General features: G+C 51.4%; 1 protein-coding gene across 2 annotated transcripts; it reads right to left on the bottom strand.

Moving 5' to 3' along the window:
* Positions 1-57: 57 nt before the first annotated feature.
* On the bottom strand, positions 58-26,553 carry SDR42E2 (short chain dehydrogenase/reductase family 42E, member 2). Of its 2 annotated transcripts, none has more exons than XM_003930172.4 (12): positions 26,499-26,553; positions 25,570-25,754; positions 25,017-25,112; positions 21,946-22,003; positions 20,525-20,643; positions 19,140-19,215; positions 12,540-12,622; positions 10,215-10,352; positions 9,593-9,658; positions 7,301-7,364; positions 3,932-4,005; positions 58-804 (listed from the first exon to the last, which is right to left on the bottom strand). In XM_003930172.4, the coding sequence occupies exons 1-12, from the start codon at positions 26,551-26,553 to the stop codon at positions 550-552; spliced, it is 1,269 nt and encodes a 422-aa protein (XP_003930221.3). In that variant the 3' UTR covers positions 58-549. The 2 variants fall into 2 exon arrangements, with proteins under 2 accessions (XP_003930221.3, XP_074238049.1); XM_074381948.1 differs by having other exon boundaries at positions 25,570-25,949; positions 26,076-26,553.
* Between the last annotated feature and the right edge of the window lie 411 nt (positions 26,554-26,964).

Here is a 26,964-nt window from a genome sequence, read left to right on the forward strand (position 1 = left end):
TCAGGGGGCGGGGAAGGGGGAAGTTGTGACTACGAATCAGAAGGCGGGCCAGAACAGGGAGGGGAGAGGGGCGTGGCTATAACACGGGGGCGGGGTTAGGCCTGGAGAGCGGCCCAGGAACAGGCCAGGAAGTCAGGGGGCGGGGCAGAGGCGTGCGGGGGACGACATGCCCAATTTGAAGGGCGGGGCCAAAACACGGAAAGGGGCTGGGGCTAGGCCCCCTGGCCGACCAGGGGCGTGGCCAGGATTCAGGGGGCGCCCGGGGAGCGTGCCCACTTCGAAGGGTGGGGCAGGACAGAGGCGGGGCCAAAACACAGGCAGGTGTGCGAGGCAAGGTCTGGGAGTAGTCAGCGGCACGGCCAGGACTCGGGCGGCGAGGCGGGGTCTGGAGGGCGGCTCAGGGGCGTGGCCAGGATTCAAGAGGCGGAGCGGAGGCGCGCTCAGACCCAGAAGGCGGGGCAGGGGCTGGTACCAGCCGAGAGAGCTGGGCGAGGGCAGGGGTGCAGCAGGGCCGACCCCGGCGGGCGGCGGGCGGCGGACGGCGGACGGTCAGAGGCGCTTCATGGCGGCCTGTAGAGGCTGCAGGCCTAGGAAGTGCAGGGCCAGGGCGAGCGAGCCTAGGAGCAGCAGCAGTCCGAGCAGCGGCAGCAGGAGCGTCTGCGCCGTGGAGCTGCGGGGTCGCCGGCTAGTGGACTCCATGTATCGCTCCACGGCGTCGGCTAAGCTGAACTTGTCCGGCGCATAGCCGAGCTGGGCGCGGGCCTTGGCTATCTGGAAGGTGTGCGTCACGGCCACGCTTCGCACCTGCGGGGACAGGTGGGGCATCCGAGGGCGGGGCTCGTGGGAAGGGGGCATCCTCTACCTCGCTGTTCACAGAAAGGGAAGAGAGGGTAGGAATGTCCCCTCCATTGCACAGCGATTTAAAAGAACCTAAGTGCAGCGTCTTGCTCCTGCGATGCCCTCATTAGGGAGGACTTCCTTTCTTCTCTCCATCTTCATTTTTATTGGAGGTTGCCGCCTCTGCATCGCCCCCTCCAGCCCCGCTGAATTCGCACCCTGTTTAACCCCTTGACCCTTAGGAAGCAGAGATCTAACCCCTTGACCCTTAGGAAGCAGAGATCTCCTCTTCCCAGCCCAGCACGGTGCTGGGACTCAGGAGGCCCTTGATACATTCTTAGGCATCGGCAAGGAGAAGCTGAACACCTGCCAGAAACAGATCTCCAGAAAACGACCTTGGCTTCCTGCCCCCAGCCCCAGACCAACTGTGGCTAGGCGGGCCCCAGGGGCAGCCTTCACGGCCTCGCTTATTAACTAAGCTTCCCTAAGAGAGGAATTCGATTATGCAGAACCGATTACTCTCAAAGCTGTGTTTCCCCTGCTGCCAGATGGCTTGGGGCCCAGTGGTTTCAAGGGTAGTAATGACAGCTGTCAGTTAAGGAACACACACCCTGCACTTGGCCTGGGCTAAATCCTTTCTATGCCTTACCTCATTTAATCCTCTAAGGTGGTACTAGCACTATCTGTTCTGTGTATACTTGGAAAATGGTCAGAGAGGTTGAGTGACTTGCCGGGGGTCACACAGGGGAGCCAGATTTTAGCCTAAGTCCTTCCCTGCTGTGCTGGCACCTGGAGATGCCCTCCCACCTGACTCATTTCTTCTTCTCTTGTTCTTCAGTCAGACCCCGGGGAAGAGTTCACCAGCTGCTAGATTCTCCAGTGCCACTGAAACAGCCCCTGGGGTCAAACCTGTGGTCTTAGATGCTTAATGGGGGGTAAGTGCAGGGCTTTGAGGAGCACAGGAGCTGAGTTACGCTAGATAAGCAGGGTCCCTAACACACCTAGATGTCTCTAGATGTCACCTCCTCTGGGAAGCGTCCTTTGACTTCCTCAGAGTTGGCATAGGTGCCTCTTCTGTGTGCACTGGCTTTCTCTCGATTTTCCCAAGAATGGCTCTAATTACAGGGTTGAGTTGCCTGGTCAATGGGATGTCTTCCCCTTTGGACTAGGAGCTCCCCGAGGGTAAGGACTATGTCTTCTCGCCTCCATTGCTTAGCTCAGTGCCTGGTACTACAGGAAATGCTCCATACATGTTAAATGCATAAAAGGCTGTAAAGTCAAACTGGAGGGCTGGTTGCTGTGTCACAGATTGACCAGCAGAGGGTACCCGAGCCACAGCCAAGGAACTTCCACAGTTAAGGACACTACCTCAGGGCTGAAGAAGGAAATTTCCAACTTAATTAAGAGGGAGAGGAGCCACGTCCCTGCCTGATCACAATTCAGCAGCAGCCTGGCAGCTATTTTATGTGGATGCGATTCCTGATGCATTTCAAAAGCTAATAGTTAAGCTTGAAATCACTGAGGACTGGGTTCAAATCCTAGCTCTGCCATTTAAGTGAGTGACCATGGGCAGTTTATTTCACTGTGTGTCTCATTTCCTCCTCTCTGGAGTCTACAACTCAGAGTGGTAATGAAGATGAAATGAAATAAAGCACAGTGCCTGGCATATTGTCATCACCCAAGAGATGGTCACTATCATCTTATTCTCTCCTCTACTAATCTAGATGGCTCAAAGGGGAAACCACTCCTTTCTGTGGCCCATTCTGCACTCTCCCTCTCTGACTCCCCTGGTTAAATAACACTAAACATGGAGTCTAAAGCCAACTCCGGTATGGTGTGGCCCTGGACAAATCACTAATTTTCCTTATGCTCAGTTTTTCATCATAAAATGGAGATCACGATCTTTTTGATATTTCTGACTTAGCAGGGCATCAGAGAGAATCAAACAAGAGAGTTGACTGGAAGGATTTTTGCAAATAACCTCAACCACCACCTACTGCTTTGCTATTTACAGTCTGTGATGAAAACATTCTCTCTTTTAACTAAGCAAATATAAACCTGCATCATCATTCTTATGAGAATAGTATTCTGAGCCAGGCATGGTGGCACATGCTTGTAATCTCGGCGACTTGTAGCCTCCCCTTAAGAGGCTAAAAGGGGAGAATCGTTCTCTCTCTTTTTTTTAGGGGTAGGGTCTCCATCTGTTTCCTAGGCTGAAATACAGTGGTGCAATCATAGCTCACTGCAGCCTTGAACTCCTGGGCTCAAGCGATCCTCCCACTTGAGCTGGGACTAAAGGCATGCACCACCTTGCCTGGCTAATTTTTAAATTTTTTGTAGAGCTGAGATCTCGCTATGTTGCCGAGGCGGGTCTCAAACTCCTGGCCTCAGGGGCGTGGCCAGGATTCAAGGGGTGAAGCAGAGGTGTGCTCAAACCCCGAAGGTGGGGCAGGGGCTGGTACAAGCCCAGGGAGGTGCTTACAAGTGATCCTCCTGTCTCAGCTTCTCAAAGCACTGGGATTATAGGTGCAAGTCACCACACCTGGCCAAGAGGATCTCTTGAGCTCAGGAGTTTGAGACCAGCTTGGACCACATAGTGAGACCCTGTCTCATAAAGACTTATATTCTGTATACAGTAGGTACTTAATATATACTTATTCAGTAAGCATAACTATCAGCCTAGGACTGTCAGGCTGTTGTGTGTGTGTGTGTGTGTGTGTGTGTGTGTGTGTATGTGTTGAGAGTTGATGGGATTGGTAACATTCAAAGGAGTGAATGCCTGAAACCTGCCTTTGAGAGCCCCCAGTCTGGCTGGAAAGACAAGATGCTTATGAATGAAAAGAACAGTGATGATGGATGGGCTTGGAGCTGTCACATTTGAGACCCAGAAGGCACAGCCTCAGCAAAAGCTCAGAGGTTGGGGTGATAATAACAGAGCTAGCACCAGCTTTGGACCCACATGGAGACCTCAGACAAGCATCTGTCATCATGGCGTCAAAGGGGTAAGGAGTGGCAGCAGTGGGGGCGGCGGGGAGAGGTGGGAAGGGAGGGAGGGGGAGCAAGGCTGGGGCTCCCATAGCAGCAGCTCACTTACCTCACTCCGGGTGAGCAGCGGTGGGAGGCTGCAGATGGGTCTCAGGGCCAGATGCAGGTGCTCCATCACTGCCGCTGCGGGGAGGGAGGGGGCCAGTGACCAGGGACCTCACATTATGCAAACTCCTGAGAGGCCCTCAGGGACAAACCAATGAGGGGCATCATTTGCTTTGCTAGAGGTCACTTTGCAAAAGTCATTGGATTCCTTTAAATCAGCAGCCTGTGCTGGGGTGCCTTGTTTAGCTGTGAAATAAGTCACAAGTAACTTGTTTTTTTTTTTTTTTTTTTTTTTTTTTGAGACGGAGTTTTGCTCTTGTTACCCAGGCTGGAGTGCAATGGCGCGATCTCGGCTCACCGCAACCTCCGCCTCCTGGGTTCAGGCAATTCTCCTGCCTCAGCCTCCTGAGTAGCTGGGATTACAGGCACGAGCCGCCATGCCCAGCTAATTTTTTGTATTTTTAGTAGAGACGGGGTTTCACCTTGTTGACCAGGATGGTCTCGATCTCTCGACCTCGTGATCCACCCGCCTCGGCCTCCCAAAGTGCTGGGATTACAGGCTTGAGCCACCGCGCCCGGCACAAGTAACTTGTTTTTAATATTAAAGGGCTGGGCTGGGTGCAGTGGCTCAGGCCTGTAATTCCAGCACTTTGGGAGACCGAGGTGGGTGGATTGCCTGAAATCAGGAGTTTGAGACCAGCCTGGCCAACATGGTGAAACCCCGTTTCTACTAAAAATATAAAAATTAGCTGGGCATAGTGGTGGACACCTGTAATCCCAGCTACTAGGGAGGCTGAAGCAGGAGAATCACTTGTACCTGGGAGGCAGAGGTTGCAGTGAGCGGAGATTGCACCACTGCACTCCAGCCTGGGCAACAGAACAAGACTCTATCTCAAAAAAAAAAAAAAAAAAAAAAAAAGCCAGCCTTGGTGGTTCACGCCTATAATCCCAGCACTTTGAGAGGTTGAAGTGAGCAGATCATGAGGTCAGGAGTTCAAGACCAGCCTGGTCAACATAGTGAAACCCCGTCTCTACTAAAAATCCAAAAAGTAGCCGGGTGTGGTGGCACATGCCTGTAGTCCCAGCTACTTGGGAGGCTGACAGGAGAATCACTTGAACCCGGGAGTCAGAGGTTGTAGTGAGCTGAGATCATGCCACTGCACTTTAGCCTGGGTGACACAGCAGGACTCTGTCTCAAATAAAATAAAATAAAATACAAAATTAAAGGACTGAAGCTTTAAGAAAATCTGGGCAGATTCAAAGTGACTCATATAATAATCTATCTCACTTCTACTCCAATTCGCTCTCTAGAATAGGAGAGAAGGAGGTTGGAGTAACAGTCCTCAAACTGGGCTGCACGTAGGACCAATTTAAAAAACATACTGGTTCCTGATCTATCATGATCTACCTATTTTATTAAAAAAAAAAATACTGGTGAGAGCCAGGTATGGTGGCTCATGCCTGTAATCCCAGTATGGGAGACTGAGAAGGGAGGAGATCTTGAAGCCAGGAGTTCAAGACCAGCCTAGGCAACAAAGTGAGACCCTCCCCGATCTCTAAAAAAATTGAAAAAATAGTCAGCACAGAGGTGCATGCCTGTTATCTCCACTACTCTGGAGGCTGAAGTGGAAGGATTGCTTCAGTCCAGGAGTTCTATACCAGCTGGGGTAACACAGCAAGACCCCATCACTACTAAAGTATAAAAATTAGCTGGACCTGGTGGAAGGAGCCTGTAGTCCTAGAGCAGGCATCCCCAAACTTTTTACACAGGGGGCCAGTTCACTGTCCCTCAGACCGTTGGAGGGCCGCCACATACTGTGGTCCTCTCACTGACCGCCAATGAAAGAGGTGCCCCTTCCTGAAGTGCGGCAGGGGGCCGGATAAATGGCCTCAGGGGGCCGCATGCGGCCCGCAGGCCGTAGTTTGGGGACACCTGTCCTAGAGGCTTGAGAGGCTGAGGCAGAGGATTGCCTGAGGCCAGAAGGTTGGGTCTGCAGTGAGCTCTGATCATGCCACTGCACTCCAGCCTGGGTGGCAGGGCAAGACCCTGACTAAAAAAATTAAAAATACTGACGCTTCCCTCCTGCTTCCGCCCTGCTGATCTCAATTTAATTGGTCAGTGGTGTGGCTGAGACATTTCTCTGTTTCAAAAGCTCCCAGGTGACTGTAAAGTGCAACTCGGGTTGAGAAGCACGTAGTCACTTTTAGCCCACTAGGAATTGGGAATGCATTTGTAGTCCTCTCCAAGTGCCCACAGCCGTGGCTCAAGGCCAGGAGTGCCAATCACTGTGAGAGTGCTGCACGTGAGAAGTTGCCCTGCACGTGTACCCTGGTGAACACAAATTTGCAAGCCCCTGCTTTTAATAGCAAGCCACTCGATGCATTTAAAATACAACAGGCATCCCTGGAACACAACTATTTGGGCTGGAGAGCTATCATCCCCCTCAGCCTGGTCACTCCATGTCTGCAGCTGGGAGGAGGCCAGTGGATGGGTGCTGGAGACAGAGGGAAGGGCAGCAGCCAGGACTCACTGTCGGGGCTGGAGGTGGGAAGAGAGATTGACCTTCAGGCACAGGAGGAGAATCTAGGATCAAAATGGAGTCTCTGTTCTAAAGCGGCTCTAACTTCAGAGTGACCTTGTGGGACAGAACAGCCCCAGGGCTCTCTGTCCTCCTGACTGGCATGCGAACTCCCAGTAGCACCACGAGCAGCCTGCCAAACCCAGGTGTGAATTCTGCTCTCCTACTTTCTTACTGTGGCACCTTGAGCAAGTCACTAACCTCTCAGAGCCTCAGCTACCTCAACTTTACAATGGGCCCATTAATGGCTGCCTTGCACGTGGAAAAAGGTGGGACTAGGGTGTGGAATTTAAGGAGGCGCTTGCTCCCAGCAGCAGGCAAGTGCAAAACCAGGCTTGGAGTTGCTGCTCGACCTCCTTAAATTTGTGCCCACAGTGCCTCACTGTCCTCATCCTAGTCCTGACCCTGAGTTTTTTTTCTTTTCTTTTTTAAAAATTTGAGACAGAGTCTTGCTCTGTCACCCAGGCTGGAGTGCAATGGTACAATTTCTGCTCACTGCAGCCTCCGCCTCCTGGGTTCAGGCGATTCTCCTGCCTCAGCCTCCCAAGGAGCTGGGATTACAGGCGTGCGCCACCACACCCGGTTGATTTTTGTACTTTTAGTGGAGACGGGGTTTTACCGTGTTGGGCAGGTTGGTCTGGAATTCCTGACCTCAGGTGATCTGCCTGCCTCAGCCTCCCAAAATGCTAGCATTACAGACGTGAACCACGGCGCCTGGCCCTAAGTTTCAATTAAGGCTATGCAAGGTACACCTGGGACACAGAGGGCTTTTCTACACACACTCCTTTCCTTACCTGTCAGGTAGACCCAGGAAGTAGGCACCTGGATCCAGGGCTGGCTGTACCCCAGCTTCTTAAACTGCAAAGAAACATGACCTGGGGTGAGAACAGGTTGTTGAGGGGCTGGTGTGGAAAGGCCACACGCTCCCTCTACTGGGGACCAGCAGAGGTACCTCCTGTCTCCCCCTCACCCACCCCAGAGGGCAGACCCTGCAGCCAACCCCAAGCCTGTGACAGTCTTGAAAGGAAATCCACACCTTGACCCAGAAAACCCAAGGAGGAATTGAAAGCATGGGATAGTTTTAAAAAAATTGTTTTGCAGAGATCGGGGGGTCTCACTATGTTGCCCAGGCTGGTCTCAAACTCCTGGCCTCAGGCAATCCTGCTGCCTCAGCCTCCCAAAGTGCTGGGATTACATGCCTGAGCCATTACACCTGCCAGGTAGCTTTTTAACTTGGGATTCTTCACATCATTTAATTATCACCTACATCTGTCTATATCTAGAGACACTCCAAGGCACTTACATAGAATCTCATTTTTCCAGAATTGGCTTTTCTGTTGTTAAGGAGAAAACAACAACAACGGAGCATGTGTGTGGAGAGCGGCAGGAGATGCAGCAGAATGGGCTGGTGCGGGATAAAGTGAGCCCTTCACTGGCATAAAAATTCTCCAGGTCAGGAGAAAAACTGTCCTCTAGCCTGGGCTCTCTGGTCTAGCCCTTCCAGGCAAGCCTGGCTGCTAGGAGTCTGGGCTGCTCAGAGAGGACGCCAGAGTTCCTGGGCTGCCATATGGGGAGCCCCCAAAGACTAAACACCACCTCCCTTGAGCTTTTTTCTTTTCCACATACCTCTTTCAGAGCCTCAGCACATAGCAGGTGGTTCACAAGCAAACCTCCACAGGGCTAGAAGCCAACATAAATCTGGAAGCATCAAGACCAGCCTGGCCAACATGGTGAAACCCTGTCTCTACTAAAAATACAAAAATTAGCCAGGAAGGGTGGTGCACACCTGTAGTCCCAGCTACTCAGGAGGTTGAGGAAGGAGAATTGCTTGAACCTGGGAGGTGTAGGTTGCAGTGAGCTGAGATTGTACCACTGCACTCCAGCCTGGGTGACAGAGTGAGACTCTATCTCAAAAAACAAAACAAAACAAAAACATGCTGGGCTCTGTGGCTCACGCCTGTAATCCCAGCACTTTGGGAGGCCAAGGTGGGTGGATCACCTGAAGTTGGGAGTTTGAGACCAGCCTGACCAACATGGTGAAACCCCATCTGTACTAAAAATGCAAAATTAGCTGGGCATGGTGGTGCATGCCTGTGATCCCAGCTACTTAGAAGGCTGAGGCAGGAGAATGGCTTCAATCTGGGAGGCAGAGGTTGTGCTGAGCCATGATCGAGCCATTGCACTCCAGCCTGGGCAACAAGGGTGAAACTCCATCTCAAACAAACAAACCAAAAACGCCCGGAAGCAGGGTGGAAGAGAATTGCAGGTAACTGAGGAGCACATGGTGCCCCTCAAGGGCTCCAGCCAGTTCCAGTGTTGCCCAGTGAATACTATTGCCAGAGCTGTTTTTTTAAAAAATTGATTTTTAGAGACAGGGTCTTATTCTGTTTACCCAGGCTGGAGTGCAGTGGTGCAATCTTGGCTCACTGCAGCTTTGAACTCCTGGGTTCAAGAAATCCTCCCACCTCAGCTGCTCAAGTAGCTGGAACCACAGGTGTGCCACCATCACATCTGCCTAATTGAATTTTTATTTTTGCAGAGACAGGTTCTCGCTTGGTTGCCCAGACTGGTCTCAAACTCCTGGCCTCAAGTGATCCTCCTGGGTTAGCCTCCCAAAGTGCTGGGATTACAGATGTGAGCCATCTCACGGGGCAAAGAGTTGGTTGGTTTTTAACGTGAAATCTTCTGGCCTTTTAGAAATAGAAAAGGATGGCCGGGCGCGGTGGCTCACGCCTGTAATCCCAACACTCTGGGAGGCCGAGGCGGGTGGATCACTTGAGGTCAGGAGTTCTAGACTAGCTTGGCCAACATAATGAAACCCCATCTCTGCTAAAAATACAAAAATGAGTTGGATGTGCTGGCATGCACCTGTAATCCCAGCTACTCAGGAGGCTGAGGCACGAGAATTGTTTGAACCCAGGAGGCAGAGGTGCAGTGAGCCGAGATTGCACCACTGCACCCTAGCCTGGGTGACAATAGGAAAACTTAATCTCAAAAAAACAAAAAAATTTTTTTAAAATAGGAAGAGAATGTCAGGGATCCCAGAATGATCATTCGGGGTGGTGGGGGGGCATCTGGGCACCTACCAGCGGGGCCATCCACTCAAAAACGTTGACGCTCTCCCCATCGTTGATGTAGTATGCCTGCCCACTCTGAAGGGGACACGTGGGAGGGGACAGTCAGCCTTCTCTCCAGCAGCCTGGCCCCACCCTTCCAGATGGCTCCCAGCAGCTGCTCCAACCCTGAGTTCTCTGGAGCAGCCCCAAGACCTGAGGACACACCGGAGCTATTCCCTGTGAATTCCAGGATGACCACACTGACTAGCTGTGTGACCTCCATGGAGTTGCCCAACCTCTCTGTACATCAGTTTCTTCATCTGAGTAATGGGAGGATAATATTGGGATCTCCCTCTTGGACTGTTGTGAAGATTAAAGGAGACGATATGCGTGGAGGCTTAGAATTTGACAACTGTTATTCTGGGATCAACAATGCCAACCTCACATGGTCATAGAGAAGAGCTAACGATGCTCTATAAGGAATTACGCACCCCACCTGCCTGCTTCCCCCAAGCTTCCCTGGGCTGAGAGTCCCACCAGCCATCTGAAGTTGGGGGGAAATCTGGTGTGTCATCCAGGAATCCCCTAGGGATGGGGCACCCTGCCTGCAGCCCTGTGGGGAAGGTGGTTGGGGGCATCACAGGGGACTCACAGCCACGTAGCCCTTGGCCGCGGTGAGGGCTTTGGCCGCCAGCACGTGTGCCAGCACCAGATTGTGCACGTGGACCCAGTTCATCTGTGCCTTGCGGTCCCCAAATCGGAACACGAGCAGCCTCTTCTTGATGTGGCCCTGGTGGAGGGGGGTGGGTAGTAAACATAGGCTTGTGCCCAGAGTGGCTTCACGTTCCGTCTAGATGCTGATGGCTCCGCAGGTTCTAGCTCCAGGTCAGGCCCCTCTGTTCCAGGCTCACGTATCCGTGAGCTCCAGATACCAACACCAGGTCGTCGAACAGACAACTCAAACTCACCAGCTCCTGGAGCAAGCATCTGACTGTCCCTCTCACCCCACGCCTCCCTCCCTTCCCAGTGGACTGGTCAGTTCACTGTGCTGCTTGGGCTAAAACCCTAAAGCCACCTTTGACTCTCATTTGTCTTATATGCCATGTCCAACCCACCTGCAAATCCAATTGGCTCAACTGTTAGAATCTGTCCAGAATCTGACCGCTTCTCGCCACTCCGACAGCCACCCTCTTCTCACCTGGACACACGGTTGCTTCCTAACTGGTCCCTCTCTGTCCACCCTCAGCCCCTGTAGTCTGTTTTCTGCCCAGCGAGGCAGATTCTTTTTTTTTTTTTCCCTTTCTTCTTTTTTTTACCCAGCCTCCTGCAGGCAAGATTCTTTGATTTCTTTTCCTTTATTTTTTTGAGATGGAGTCTTGCTCTGTCTCCCAGGCTGGAGTACTATGGCGAGATCTTGGTCACTGCAACCTCCGCCCCCGAGTTCATGCAATTCTTCTGGCTCAGCCTCCTGAGTAGCTGGAATTACAGGCGCACGCCACCGTGCTCGTCTAAATTTTGTATTTTTAGTAGATACAGGGTTTCACCATGTTGGCCAGGCTGGTCTCAAACTCCTGACCTCAAGTGATCCACCTGCCTCGGCCTCTCAAAGTGCTGGGATTACAGGCGTGAACCACCACGCCTGGCCTGAACATACCTGACAATTTAACATGTTCATTGTTGATCATCTATCTGTTCATGTGAGAAGATAAACCCCACAAGGACAGGAATCATCTGTTTTGTTCACTGATCTGTCCTCAAACCTAGAACAGTGTGGGGCACATATAGTTTGATACGTATTTTTTTCAATGAATGAATAAATGAATGGGAAGAGAGTCACTGGGGCTGACCACATCCCTTAAGAACCTAGTTAACTAAAAAAAATAAATAAATAAATGCCGGGTGCAGTGGCTCACGCCTGTTATCTCAGCAACTTGGGAGGCTGAGGCAGGAGGATTGGTTGAGGCCAGGAGATTGAGACCAGCTTGGGCAACATAATGAGACCCTATCTCTACCAAAAATAAAAACAGTCAATCAGGCATGGTTGTGCACACTTATAGTCACAGCTACTTGGAAGGCAGGAGGATCACTTGAGTCCAGGATATGGAGGCTGCAGTGAGCTGTGATCACACCATTGCATTCTTGCCTGGGTGACAGAGTGAGACCCTGACTGTAACAAAAAGACATATAGCCAAGCAGAGGAATGTTTTGAAACTGCAGACTGGAACTTCTCCCCACTAATAACTCTGGCTCCTCATGATCCTGCGCTCCCAGATTGAATCCAGCCACAGGGACCTCATGCTGCCTCCTAAAACAATCATGATCTTTCTCACTTCCAGGTTTGTCCCCAAGCCGTCCTCTCTGTTTGGCCTATCTTCTCTCTACCACCTCATTTCCTTGGTTAATTCCTTTCTCTCTTTTCCAACAACACAGACACCACTTCCTCCAGGGAGCCCTCCTGGATTTCCCCTGCCAGGCCCATCTTCTTGTGCTCCTCTCTTCATAGCCCTCCCCATACTGAAGCTGTGACTGCAGTGTCTGTCTCCCTGAGAAATTTGAGGACAGGGCCCAGAGCCCCTTGTAGTTATATTTCTGGCACCTATATTTCCAGCAAGCCTTTAGAGAGAGGCTTTCTGTATGAAGACACTTGTGCTCCCGGCATGGGAGACACCATCCAGGCTGCAGGGAGCCCCCATGGGAGTGAGGGCAACAGGCTCCCTTCTGCCTTTTTGGGGTCACAGCTCTATGGCTCCTCTACCCATGCCTTGGCTTGGCTGGTACACTCTGAGACCTCTGTTCCTGCCAGGAGCTCTGAGGGGCCTGGGGACCAGTGGGGACATCCTGTAGAACCAAAGGTCCCAGGCTCGGGACACTTAGACTCAAGTCTGGTGCAGGGACCATGGGCTGGGAGGGCCTGACCAGTGTGCACCTCAGCCAGGATCCTTCTCTGACTCGGGTGCTGAAGGTGGGGATGACATACCGCCACACGGGGCAGGTGCCTCTGCTCTTCAGGACCGTAGATCCCTGGGGGCCGGAGCACACACGTCCGAAGAATGCCTCCTCCTAGCACACAGGGAAGTGTGGTCGGGGTCAGGGAAGGAGCAGCCCACAGGGAGAGGGAGAGAGAGGCCACCTCTATCTCCTGGTCCTTACCTGGACAGCTTAGAGAAGAAGATTGGCCCAGGGGCTTCCTCGTTCAATTTGTTGTTCTTTTAGTCAATTAGTTAGTCATTCAGCAGACACTATAAAGAGTCTGATTCCCACCTCCAACCTCCCTGCCCCCAACCCTGGTTGGATCCTGTGAAGAATGTAAATGGTCCCTGCCCTCCCAGCCCTCACAGTGTAGTCACAGAGTTAAGAGCCAGATGCAAACATCTGCACAGGCAGTCTGTTTATCAAGAATTTGGCAGAGTGATTTCCTTGGACACTCCTTGAGAGTACCATTGTGCCCATTTTACAGATGCACATAGATGCACATGCCCTCATGCCCATAGCTCTTGTTCCCTCTTTTTTATTTTTTTAAAATACGGAGTCTTATGCTGCAGCCCAGGCTGCAGTGCAGTGGTGCAATCTTGGCTCACTACAACCTCTGCCTCCTGGGTTCAAGCAATTCTCCTGCTTCAGCCTCCCAAGTAGCTGGGATTATAGGCACCCACCACCACGCCCGACTAATTTTTGTATTTTTAGTAGAGACGGGGTTTCACCATGTTGGCCAGGCTGGTATTGAACTCCTGACCTCAAATGAGCCGCTTGCCTCAGCCTCCCGAAGTGCTGGGATTACATGCGTGAGCCACTGTGCCCAGCTTTGTTCTCTTCTTTTTCTAATCATCAGTTGGATAAGGACCAGGAGAGGTCTTTATGTATAGGTAAGGACTATATAATAGATATCTAAGAGAGAAGGACTCTCAGAGAGGTCCTTCCATGTTCCTGGTGTTCTGGCACGCCAAGGTCGGAGCTGTTATAATCCCTGCCTATGGATAAAAGAACCATAGCTCAGAGAAGGGCTGTGATTTGCTTCCAGTTACACAATTCAGCGCGGTGGAACTGAGATGGGGACCCGAAGTCCACACCGTTTTCCCTAATGCCCCTGCTTCTCAGCAGTAAGGCAAACAGTAAATACTGCCTTTCAGCTCACTGAGCCTTGGTTTCCTCACCTGGAAAATGGGTGCTTTGGAAGTGGGAGTGGCTGCTACACTTTCCAATCAATGGAGAAAGGAAAGACTAGAGCCGCACAAAAGAGCCAGGCTCTGTCCCTTCACTGTTCTAGCCCAGCGGAGCTCCCTAGACCTGGACAGAGCTGCATCCGGGGCCTCCCAAATTCTCCACTGGAGGGACCCAAATGGCAGAAGTGGGTGAACATGTCTCTCCTGGGGCAATCTAGGGGTACAGTCTGAACGGTTGCCACAGACATATGTCAATCTTGTCTTAAGAACACCTACTAGCTGGTAGCAGTGGCTCATGCCTGTAATCTCAGCATTTGGGAGGCTAAGGCAGGAGGATTGCTTGAGCCCAGGAGTTTGAGACCAGCCTGGGCAACATAGTGAGACCGTTTCTACTATTTATATATATATAAAAGAACACCTACAAAATTTTCGGTTTATAATAATTTATGCTTTTTTTTTTGAGACAGAGTCTCACTCTGTTGCCCAGGCTGGAGTACAATGGTGCAATCTCTTGGCTCATTGCAACCTCTGCCTCCCAGGTTCAAGTAATTCTCCTGCCTTAGCCTCCTGAGTAGCTGGAATTACAGGCGCCCACCACCACACCTGGCTAATTATTTTTAGTAGAGATGAGGTTTCACCATGTTGGCGAGGCTGGTCTCGAACTCCTGACTTCAGGTGATCCACCTGCCTTGGCCTCCCAAAGTGTTGGGATTACAGGTGTGAGCCACTGCTCCCGGCCATAATTCATGTTTAAGATTTAAAAAATTTTCTTTTATTTATTTATTTATTTATTTATTTATTTATTTTTTGAGACGGAGTTTCGCTCTTGTTACCCAGGCTGGAGTGCAATGGCACGATCTCGGCTCACTGCAACCTCCGCCTCCTGGGTTCAGGCAATTCTCCTGCCTCAGCCTCCTGAGTAGCTGGGATTACAGGCACGCACCACCATGCCCAGCTAATTTTTTGTATTTTTAGTAGAGACGGGGTTTCACCATGTTGACCAGGATGGTCTCGATCTCTTGACCTTGTGATCCACCCGCCTCGGCCTCCCAAAGTGCTGGGATTACAAGCTTGAGCCACCGCGCCCGGCCAATTTTCTTTTATTTTTCTTGCCATATAATAATTGTAGATATTTGTGGGGTAAGGTGTGATGTTTTGGCTGTGAAGTTTAGAAAGCAAGGGATACCTGATGTTTTTCCATGCATGAATACAATGTTTAATGATCAAATCAGGGTAATGAGCATATCTATTAATATCATCTGGAACATTTATCATTTCTTTGTCTTGGGAACATTCATATCTACTGCCTGGGTAACAAAGTGAGACCCCATCTCTGACCAAAAAAGCAGCCAGGCACCATGATGTGCGCCTATAGTCCCAGTGTTCTGGGAGGCTGGGGTAGGGAAATCGCTTGAACCTAAGAGTTTGAGGCTGCAGTGAGCCATGATAGCACCACTGCACTTCAGCCTGGGTGACAGAGCAAGACCCTGTCTCAAAGAAAAAAAAAATCCATTCTTCTAGCTATTTGAAAATGCACAATCGTTGTAATAGTCACTATATAGTGCTATAGAATGCTAGAACTTTAAAATATATATTTAAAAAATTTAAAATGACTTTTTGTTTTTGAAATGGAGTCTTGCTCTCTTGCCCAAACTAGAGTGCAATGGCACAATCTCAGCTCACTGCAACCTCCGCCTCTCAGATTAAAGAGATTCTCTTGCCTTAGCTGCCCGAGTAGCTGGGATTACAGGCATATGCCATTGTGTCCCGCTAATTTTTGTAGTTTCAGTAGATGAAGTGTTTCGCATGTTGTCCAGGCTGGTCTCAAATGCCTGACCTCAGGTGATCCACCTGCCTCAGCCTCCCACAGTGCTGGGATTACAGATGTGAGCCACTGCACCCAGCTTAATGACTTAATTAATTAACTTTTTTAGAGACAGGATCTCACTCTGTTGCCCAGGCTGAAATGCAGTGGTGTCATCACGGCTCACTGCAACCTCTCAGGCTCAAGCAATCGTTCTACCTTAGTTTCTCAAGTGGTTGGGACTATAGGCTCATGCCACCACATCCAGCTAATTTTTATTTTTATTTATTTATTTTATTGTTTTTGAGACAAGCTTGCTCTGTTGCCCAGGCTGGAGTGCAGTGGCGCCATCTGAGCTCACTGCAACCTCCACCTCCCAGGTTCAAGTAATTCTCCTGCCTCAGCCTCCCGAGCATCTGGAACTACAGGCACCCACCACCATGCCCAGCTAACTTTTGTATTTTTAGTAGAGATGAGGTTTCCCCATATTGGCCAGGTTGGTCTCCTGACCTTGTGATCCACCCACCTCAGCCTCCCAAAGTGCTGGGATTGCAGGTGAGCCACTGTGCCCCACCTTAATTTTATAAATTAATTAACTCCCAGCCCCAGCTTCTCAACTAAAATGGAGCCTCTGGGAAGAGGTTCCACTCTCTCTCCCTCCCAAGGCTTGGGTTCCCGAAGGGGCTGAACCTTGGTATGGAATCCCCGGGTGGGTCACCTTCCATGACTGCTTTCCTTTGGGGAACCCCTCCCCTTCTGCATGAGGTCTTAGGGGGACCATCAGTTTAGAAGGTGGCCATGGGATTTTCTCACCCAGGAGGGGGACTCTTGATATCATTGACACTGGGAACTAAAATCCTAGGAATAGAGTCACCCAGAGGAGACTGGTCATCAGTTCCTGCCACCCAGGTCCCTGAAGCTGCCTTAACACTGTCCTTTCCAAGCCCTGGTGGTTGCGTTTCTAGAAATCTATTTTCCAGAAGCTAGCCTACATCCTTCCTAGATAAGTTCCCTTTCCCCCGATAAATGAGCTTTGGCCAGTGTCTCTGGGTCATAACCAAATGCCCTAACTGCTACATCCTCTAAGCCTCTCACTTTACCTTGAGGGCAAGTGCAGTGGGTTAAATAGTGGCCCCTAAAGATATGTCCATGTCCCAGAACCTACTGATGTCACCTTATTTGGAAAAAGGGCCATTGCAGATGTCCTTAAGGATCTCAAGATGGATCATCCTGGGTTATCGGTGGGGTGCGGGGGGGCCTCTATCCAATGACAAGTGTCCTTAAGAGACTCACAGAGAAGAGACAGATGGAAAAGAGGAGAGGCCATGTGAAGGCAGAGGCAGGGGCTGGAGCAATGCAGCCAAACGAAGGAATGCCTGGGGCCATCAGAAACTAGACGAGATGAGGAAGGAGCGCAGGCCAGGCACAGTGGCTGACACCTATAATCCCAGCATTTTGGGAGGCCAAGGTGGGTGAATCATCTGGGGTCAGGAGTTCAAGACCCGCCTGGCCAACTGGTGAAACCCCGTCTCTACTAAAAATACAAAAGTTTGCTGGGAATGGTGGCGCATGCGTGTAATCCCAGCTACTCAGGAAGCTGAGGCAAGAGAATTGCTTGAACCCAGGCAGAGGTTGCAGTGAGCCCAGATCACTCCACTGCACTCCAGCCTGGGTGACAGAGTGACTTCATCTCAAAGAAAGAAAGAAAACAAAAAAAGGAAGGAGTGCAGCCTACCCAAGCCTCTGGGAGTGCAGCCCAGCTGACACCTTGATTTCAGACTTCCAGCCTCCAGGATGGTGAGAGAAGAAATGATTGTCTTTTCTTTCTCTGTGCCATCCTGACCTCCCTGGGCTCAGGTGATCCTCTCACCTCAGCCTCCTGAGTATCTGGGAGTACAGGCATGCACCACCACACCCAGGTCATTTTTGTATTTTTTGTAGAGACGGAGTCTTGCCATGTTGCCCGGGCTGGTCTTGAACTCCTGGGCTTAAGCAATCCTCCCATCTTGGCCTCCCAAATGGCTGATATTACAGGTGTCAGTCACCACATCCAGCCCATTTCTATTATTTTAAGCCATCAAGTTTGGGTGGTATCATTTGTCAAGGGAGCCACAGGATACTAACACACCTAGAGACAGAAGACGGGAGGACATAACTGCATTAACACTGAGCTGGGATCTGCATGCCTCAGGATTCTGCTCTCAGGACTAGGGACCCCTGCGCCAAGTCAGAACAGTTTCAGGAACCCGCTTGGATAGGAGGGAGTGGAAATGACCTCAGGTGACTGCAGCTGGACTCCTGGAAGGCAGGTATCGGGTGAGCTTTCCTGTAAACAGCCTGCAGCTAATTTTAAACTTGTGGTCACCTGGGCATAGTGGGGGGAGGTTGGGTTGCAGCTTATGTTGGCAGGCGGGGCATCAGACAGCTACTTCACAGAGGGCCAGGGTATCCATGACTCTCCTGACCATGGAAAGCTGCAGATGCTCATATAAATAATTCTTGGCTGGAGGATTAGGTGTCTAGAGTACAGGCTGCTGAGCTGGCTAGCAGAGGCCCCGTGTAGAGGAAAGAATTCAACTGCACAAGATTGAACCCCTGAGTAAAGAGCAGGATAGTTCCACTGGGATCAGGGGTCCAGGCCTGACTGGCCCAGGGTGATGGGGAGTGGGGTGGGAAAGATTTTAGGGAAAAGAGCCGATGCTCAGGGACCTGCTTAGCTGGGGCTACAGCGCTGCACAGTGATTAGGCCCCAGGCTCTGGTGTTAAACTCTCTTGGGGTTCAAATCTCATCTCTACCACCTAATAGCAGTATGACCTTCAGGGAAGTCAGTTCATCTGTCTCAGTTTTCTCACCTGTATATTGAGAATTATTAATATATTTTTTTGAGATGGAGTCTCACTCTGTCACCCAGGCTGGAGTACAGTGGCACGATCTCGGCTCACTGCAACCTCTGCCTCCCGGGTTCAAGTAATTCTCCTGCCTCAGCCTCTAGAGTAGCTGGGATTACAGGCATGCGCCACCAAACCGGCTAATTTTTTTTTGTATTTTTAGTAGAAATGGGGTTTCACCATATTGGCCAGGCTGGTCTTGAACTCCTGACCTTGTGATCCACCCACCTCAGCTTTCCAAAGTGCAGGGATTACAGGGGTGAGCCACTGTGCCCGGGGGAGGATTATAATTTTTAAGCCCTCCGACTCTCCAAATCCACTTGCCTCTCAAGTTTAGATGGTTTTGATAGTGAAGGGAAACCACACTCATCATTTGGTACTCTTTTGTGTAAAGAGGGCCCCTAAAGCTGGATTCACTCCTGTGCAGTAGAAAAGATAGCTAGACTTGGGTTTGCTCAAGTCTCTTCCCTACCTAACTACGTAAGGACAGACACTGGGCCTGACTTCTTCTGGGCTGTATCCCTGGCGGGGCACAGGCACACAGCAGGCGCTCAGAATGTGCCAAACGATGAAAGGCCAAGGCCCTGGGAAACTGTCCTTTGAAAGGAAGGACACAGATACATATTAGGCCTCAGATACATATTAGCAGGAATCACACGTGTATGTTGGCGGAGGCAGCAGTGGGCAGGTGTGTTTGGTATAAGCAGAGCCCCACGATACTCACCTGGGAGTGGCGTCCCATTGGCCATGAGGGTCAGTTGGTCGGCAATGGCTTTGGTTCGGGAATAGTGGTCTATGTGCTGCCAGATACCAGGGAAAACAGAACCACCAGAGAGGGTCAGCAATGCTGCTGGCAATGCCTGCCCAGCCTGGCCAGCCCCAGGGCTGCGCCTTCCCTGGGGAATCCCACTGGGATATGGCCAAGCCCTGAGCCCCATGGCCCCTTCTCTCCCCCTGGGTGGAAGAACAGTGCATCTCCTTCCAGAGCCACAGGAGCAGAGGAGCACTGGGTCCAGAGCAGCAACAATGACCGGGGCAGGCGGACTCAGGGAGGCTGCTGCCAGCCCCAGATGCCTGCCCTGCAAAGCTGATGCTGGACACCTGCTGGGTAAATTACCTATACGTGGCTGTTTTGTGTTCACATGACATTTTCACATTGCTTATCTCATTTCCTGCTCTGCACAGCCCCATGGTGATACTGTTATCATGTTGGGATGAAGAAACAGAGGCTTCTCCGGGTGCGGTGGCTCATGCCTATAATCCCAGCACTTTGGGAGACCCAGGAGGGAGGATCGCTTGAGCCCAGGAGTTTGAGACAGCCTGGGCAACACAATGAAACCCTGTCTCCACTAAAAATACAAAAATTAGCTGGGCGTGGTGGCGGGCACCTGTAGTCCCAGCTACTCGAGAGGCTGAGGTGGGAGGATCACCTGCCCGGGAGGTTGAGGCTGCAGTGAGTCGAAATCATGCTACTGCATGCCAGTCTGAGTAACAGAGCAAAGCAAGACCTTGTCTCAAAACAAACAAACAGATAAAAACAAGGCCTGTAACCCCAGCACTTTGAGAGATCGAGGCGGGCAGATGGCTTGAGGCCAGGAGTTCAAGGCCAGCCTGGCCAACATGGTGAAACTCCGTCTCTACTAAAAATGCAAAACTTAGCTGGGCGTGGTGGCATGCACCTGTAGTCCCAGCTACTTGGGAGATTGAGGCAGGAGAATTGCTTGAACCCGGGAGGTGGAGGTTGCAGTGAGTCAAGATTGTGCTACTGCACTTCAGCCTGGCGACAGAGCAAGACTCTGTCTCGAAAACAAAAGAAAAGAAAAAAAAGAAACAGAGGCTCAAAGGGCTTAAGTGATTTGTTCAGGGACAGGGTCACATGGGTAGAATGTGGCCAGGTTGAGGCTAAGGCCAGGCCTGTCTGATTTCAATGCCCCTGCAGGTGTGACCAGTTGCAAAAAGAGAGTAATGATGCCACCCAATTTTGAGGGCCTTTTCCTGCTAGGACACATCCTGAGTTGTGAAACCCACCCTGCTTCCACCCATCCCTACCCTCTGAGCTGTGGGTCCCAGGACCGTGGGCCCCACCCACCTCTCCTGGAAGACAGGTACCTCGTCCAATGGGAAATACGGCACGGAGTCCTCATCGCCCTGCTCTATGGGCTTCCCGCCAAATGCAACGTTGACAGTGCTGGTATAGACGAGCCTTGGAACCCGCCGGCGAACACAGACTGCAGCGACAGGTGCGCAGAGCATCAAACACACACACACACACACGTGCACAGACACAGACACACACACGGGACACATGTGAGCAGGGAGTCAGCTGAGGAGGTGCCATGCAGATTTCCACTGAGTTTTCAACACACAACTTGGCCCCCTAGGACCCTCCCAGAATCTAGAGTTGTTCAGGAGGGAAGGGTCTCCTGCCCTTAACTGAGGGTGCAGGTCAAGTTCCTGCTTCATGGGCCCCTGGGAACCAGGCCTGCTCCTTATTCTTTCTCAGCGTGGCTTGGACCCTGAGCTACCTTGCCAGAGACAGGTCAGAAGAAGGTCTCACTGGATGCAGACATAGAAAAAGATCTCTAGAATCAGAGACACACGGGATCAGGCAGGACGTGCCCAGGCAGCCTACACATGGGTCTTCGATTTTGGTGCTTCGGCAACTTTTCATTGATTGACTGATTGAGATGGAGTTTTGCTCTTGTTGCCCAGGCTGGAGTGCAATGGCGTGATCTCAGCTCACCGCAAGCTCTGCCTCCCGTGTTCAAGTGATTCTCCTGCCTCAGCCTCCTGAATAGCCAGGATTACAGGCATGTGCCACTACACCCAGCTAATTTTTGTATTTTTAGTAGAGACAGGGTTTCCCCATGTTAGTCAGGCTGGTCTCAAACTCCTGACCACAGGCGATCTGCCTACCTCAGCCTCCCAAAGTGCTGGGGTTACAGGCATCAGCCACCATGGCCAGCCTTGTTTATTTATTTTTAAATCTTATTTATTTATTTATTTAGAGACAGAGTTTCGCTCTTGTTGCTCAGGCTGGAGAGCAGTGGCGTGATCTCGGCTCAGTGCAACCTCTGCCTCTCAGATTCAAGCAATTCTCCTGCTTCAGCCTCCCAAGTAGTTGGGACTACAGGTGTCTACCACCACACCTGTCTAATTTTTTTTGTATATTTAGTAGAGGTGGGAGTTTCACCATGTTGGCCAGGCTGGTCTCCAACTCCTGACCCCAGGTGATCTACTTCAGTCAGCCTCCCAAAGTGCTGGGATTACAGGCATGAGCCACCGCACGAGACCAGCTTCGGCAACTTTTCTTCCTCCAGCCCCTAAGCCCTGAGAGGTAACTCTGTTCCCCATGTTCCCACACATACTAAGGCTGCACTGACACACCCATCCAGGGCCCTGGGCAGGTCTGCAGTGCACGAAGGATGTGCTGCCCACAGGCCCTCCCTTGGATGGCCGGAGGGTCCCACGTCTGCAGGAGAAGGGGAGGGGCGATGTACAGCAGCTCACACCCGGCTCTGAGCACCTACCATCAATCACTAGTTTGGTGCCTCCGACATTTATAGACTCAATCTGCTCTTTCTGCAGCTAAAAGACAAGACAGTGAGAAAGTAATGGTGCTACCCATGCCTTCTTGCTGAGGCTGGAGGGCTGAGCTTGGCGTCAGGTGGGACGGGCAGGGCAGCAGGATGTTCAGCTCAGAAGCAGGGATCCCGAAGGCCCACCAGGATTGTGGGTGCCTGGCTTTGCCACCATCTTCCTGGGTTGCTAGGGAAGGTTCTGCCCCGCATCTGGCCCTCAGTAACCTCATCTGTGAAATGAGGGCCGACCTCCTCCCCTGGGTGGCAGGTAGGACCTAATAAGACACTTGAGAGGACCTGGTAGAGTGCCTGGTACAAAAGAGGGGCTCAGAACCTGTTGGGTCATTTTCCTGCTCTCAAAGCCTCAGTTTCCCTATCTGTAAGGTGGACATGGTAATACGGGCTGGGCCTTCATGAGGGAGCTGGGGTGTGAAAAACAAAAACTAGGCCACTCTGAGGGCTCCTGTGAGCCAGGGACAGGGTAAGAGCTTCCTGATCCACATTCTCACTTAATTCTCTTAACACCAGGAGGTGAGCTCCATGCCTATATTTCAGCTGTATTTATTCTTTATGTTTGAGATGGAGTTTCGCTCTTGTTGCCCAGGCTGGAGAGCAGTGGTGCAACCTCAGCTCACTGCAGTTGCTGCCTCCCAGGTTCAAGTGATTCTTCCGCCTCAGCCTCCCAAGTAGCTGGGATTACAGGCATGTGCCACCAGGCCCAGCTAACTTTTTTTGTATTTAGTAGAGACAGGGTTTCACCGTGTTGGTCAGACTGGTCTCGAACTCCTGATCTCAGATGATCCACCTGCCTCGCCTCTCAAAGTGCTGGGATTACAGGCATGAGCCACCACACCCAGCCTATATTTATTCTTTTAAGAACTTTTGGCCAGGCATGGTAGCTCACACCTGTAATCCCAGCACTTTGGGAGGCCGAGGCGGGTGGATCACCTGAGGTCAGGAGTTTGAGACCAGGCTGAGCAATATGGCAAAACCCTGTCTCTACTGAAAATACAAAAATTAGCCAGGTGTGGTGGTGTGCGCCTGTAATCTCAGCTACTTGGGAGGCTGAGGCAGGAGAATTGCTTGAACCTGGGAGGCGGAGGTTGCAGTGAGCCGAGATTGCACCACTGTACTCCAGCCTAGGTGACAGAGCAAAATTCTGTCTCAAATAAATAAAGATAGAGACAGGGTTCTCATTATGTTGCCCAGACTGGTCTCAAACTCCTGTGCTCAAGCAGTCCTCCCACCTTGGCCTCCCAAAGTGTTGGGATTACGGTGTGAGCCACCATGCCCGGCTCTATATTTATTCTTGTTGTGGCTGTTTTAGTTTCATAAGCAACACAATCAAGGTGAAAAAGAATTCAAACAGTAAGAATAGTGTATGGTGAAAAGTTTCCCTCCCACTCCTGATTCCAAATCTTCCTTTTCCCTCCCTAAAAGCAGCCACCGTTAAATTTTCTGTGTTTCTAGAGACAATCTATGCTTGTTAATATGAGCATGTAAGCATGTGTGAGTATAGAAATAAACAGTTTCTTTTGCTTTTTTTGTAAACAGGAGAATGCCAAACACTGCTTTGCACCTTGGAAACTGTTTTTTTATCTGTACACATTGAGTCAGCCCTTTCTTTTGAATGGCTGCAGATAATTTCATTGTAAAACACAATTTATTAGGCTGGTCGTGGTGGCTCATGCCTGTAATCCCAGAACTTTGGGAGGCCAAGGCAGGGGGATCACCTGACGTCAGGAGATCTAGACCAGCCTGACCAACATGGAGAAACCACATCTCTACTAAAAATACAAAATTAGCTGGGCTTGGTGGCAGGTGACTGTAATCCCAGCTACTCGGGAGGTTGAGGCAGGAGAATCGCTTGAACCCGGGAGGTGGAGGTTGCGGTGAGCCGAGATCGCACCACTGCACTCCAGCCTGGGCAACAAGAGCAAAACTCCGCCTCAAAAAAACAAAACCAAAACCAAAACACACACAATTTATTTAAATAGTCCTCAACTGATGGGTTATTTCTAGGGTTTTGTTATTAAAAACAATGCTGCAAATGCACAAGTGAGTGTAATTTCTGAGTCAAGGGGTATCTGTATGTTTTGGTGGATACTACCACATTGCTCTCTGAAGAGGTTGTGATATTACTAATAGTAATGTCCTCACTTTCCAGATGATGAAAGAGGATCAGCGAGGTTAAGTAAACTTGCCCTAGGTAACACAGTTATAAAATGGCAGAACTAGGGCCAGGTTCGGTGGCTCATGCCTACAATCCCAGCACTCTGGGAAGCCAAGGCAGGTGGATCACCTGAGGTCAGGAGTTTGAGACCAGCCTGGCCAACATGGTGAGACCCCATCTCTACTAAAAATACAAAAATTAGCCAGGCGTGTTTGTAGTACCTGTAATCTCAGGTACTCAGGTGGTTGAGGCAGGAGAATCACTTAAAGCTGGGAGGTAGAAGTTGCAGTGAGCTGAGATTGTGCCACTGCACTCCAGCCTGGGTGACAGTGAGACTCTGTCTCAAAAAAACAAAAACAGTCTGGGCACGGTGGCTCATGCCTGTAATCCTAGCACTTTGGGAGGCCGAGGCAGGTGGATTGCTTGATGTCAGGAGTTTGAGACCAGCCTGGCCAATGTGGTGAAACCCTGTCTCTACTAAAAATACAAAAATTAGCCGGGCCTGGTGGCACATGCCTGTAATCCCAGCTACTGGGGGGGTGTGGCAGGAGAATCATTTTAACCTGGGAGGTGGAGTTGCAGTGAGCCGAGATCCCGACACTGCACTTTAGCCTGGTGAAGAAGCAAGACTCTGTCTCAAAAACAAAACAAAACAAAACAAACCCAAAACAAACAAACCAAAATGGCAAAACTGGTATCTGGTCTCATGGATGCAAGATGCAGGCTGGGAATAGCCGAAGTCCTTCCTACAGTAGGTGAAGCATGAGGGAATGGATGGGCGTGAGGGCAGAGCCAGGACTGGAACCCCACTCTGTCTAACTGCAGGTGTTGTGTGTGAGGAGCCTACCTTCTCAGCCCCGGACATTCCATAGGAAGCCACGTGGAAGACACAGTCCACTCCTTCGAAGGCACGGTACAGGGCTTCTTCATCTCGGACATCAGCCTGAACCAGAGAAAAAAGAGATGAGGGCAGGGGGTTCAAGTCCAAGGCAAGAGATAACACCTCTGCACCTTGCCTGGTCTCAGAGCAGGCCCCCGACCCAGCCCAGGCCAAGCCTCTGTAGCGTCAGGAAAGGCTGGTGAGGCAGGATTCACTAAAGGATTCTCCAGGACACCGTGGGCATCATCCTGTGCTCATTCATCACACTCTCTAGGTCACAGAGGCTGGGCTACGTTTATGTGCACTGTTTCATCAACTCTCAATGAGACCCTGTGAAGTCAGTGTTACTATTGTCCCCTTTCTGTGACTACAGCTGCCCAGCTGGTAGCGCCAGAGCTGGAGCTCAAACAGTCTGGCTTCAGAGTCTCTGCCCCTAAACTCCACACCACAGGTTTCATATCAAACACTCTCCCCTGACCATCACCACCACCCCAGTCTACTAAGACCCTTGTCCCCAAACCTGGATGAACTCGGTTTCCGGGGACAGTTCCCACTGGGGTCTGCGGCGGTCAAGCAGAATGACGCAAGTGCCGCTCTTGGCCAGGTGGGATCCCAGGCTGAAGCCCAGGTAGCCTCCTCCTCCAGTCACCAGAACCTTCTGCCTGGCAGCCTTTGTGGGTTTGGCTTGAGTCTTCTGCTGTGGTGCTGGTGTTGGGGTTGCTGTTGACTCCCTGGGTTTGGGCCCAGTCCCAGACCCCTGTCTGAGCCCAGGCCCTAGCTCTGGCTCAGGTGTAGACCCAGCTCCTGGCCCAGGCGCCGATCCAGATCGTAGACCAGGTACAGACCCAGATCCTGGCCCAGGTGCCGACCCAGATCCTGGCCCAGGTGCCGACCCAGCTCCTAGACCAGGTGCTGACCCAGTTCCTGGCCCAGGTACAGACCCAAGAACTAGACCAGGTACTGACCCAGCTCCTGGCCCAGGTACAGACCCAGGTTCTAGATCAGGTGCTGACACAGCTCCTAGACCAGGTACAGACCCAGATCCTGGCCCAGGTACAGACCCAACTCCTACACCAGGTACTGACCCAGCTCCTAGACCAGGTGCAGACCCAGATCCTGGCCCAGGTACCAATCCAGCTCCTGGCCCAGGTACAGACTCAGCTCCTAGACCAGGTGCTGACCTAGCTCCTGGTGCAGGTACTGACCTAGCTCCTGGCCCAGATACTGACCCAGAGCCTGGCCCAGGCCCTAGACCTGGTGCGGTTCCTGAAACAGTATCAGGCCTCAGAACAGCACCAGAACCCGCCTGAGGTTCTGGAATAGCTTTGGGCCCCAGTCCAGGCCCTGAAATGGCACCAGGCTTTGGTGCAGGCCCTGACTCTGACCCTAAACCAGACCTTGGACCTGAGACCTCTCCACAGGCCTGGCAGACAGGGCAGCTCTTCTCACCCTGGCCTGCAGCTTTGCAGGCCTCTGGGGAGGAGCCTGGAGGGTTGGGCTTCATCCTCTACTGAGCCATGCAGACCCAGAAACCGACCACCTGTGGGAAAGAAAATAGAAGAAAGAATGCTCTAGAGTTGTTTCAAGTCACAAAGGTTATTAGACCTCTAGGAGGAGGAGAACTCCAGGTGGAAACTAGAGACTCTGTGAGTTCCCAGAGAACCTGTCCCTTTCAGAATCTCAAGAATCTCCAGTATGGGCTGGGCAAGGTGGCTCATGTTTGTAATCCCAGCACTTTAGGAGGCCAAGGCGGGCAGATCACTGGAGGCCAGGAGTTTGAAACCAGGCTGGCCAACATGGTGAAACCCCATCTCTACTAAAAATGCAAAAATCAGCAGAGCATGGTAGGGCACAACTGTAATCCCCGCTACTCAGGAGACTGAGGCACAAGAATCGCTTGAACATGGAAGGCGGA

This window comes from Saimiri boliviensis, chromosome 12 (genome assembly GCF_048565385.1).
Source record: "Saimiri boliviensis isolate mSaiBol1 chromosome 12, mSaiBol1.pri, whole genome shotgun sequence".
Lineage (NCBI taxonomy): Eukaryota > Metazoa > Chordata > Mammalia > Primates > Cebidae > Saimiri > Saimiri boliviensis.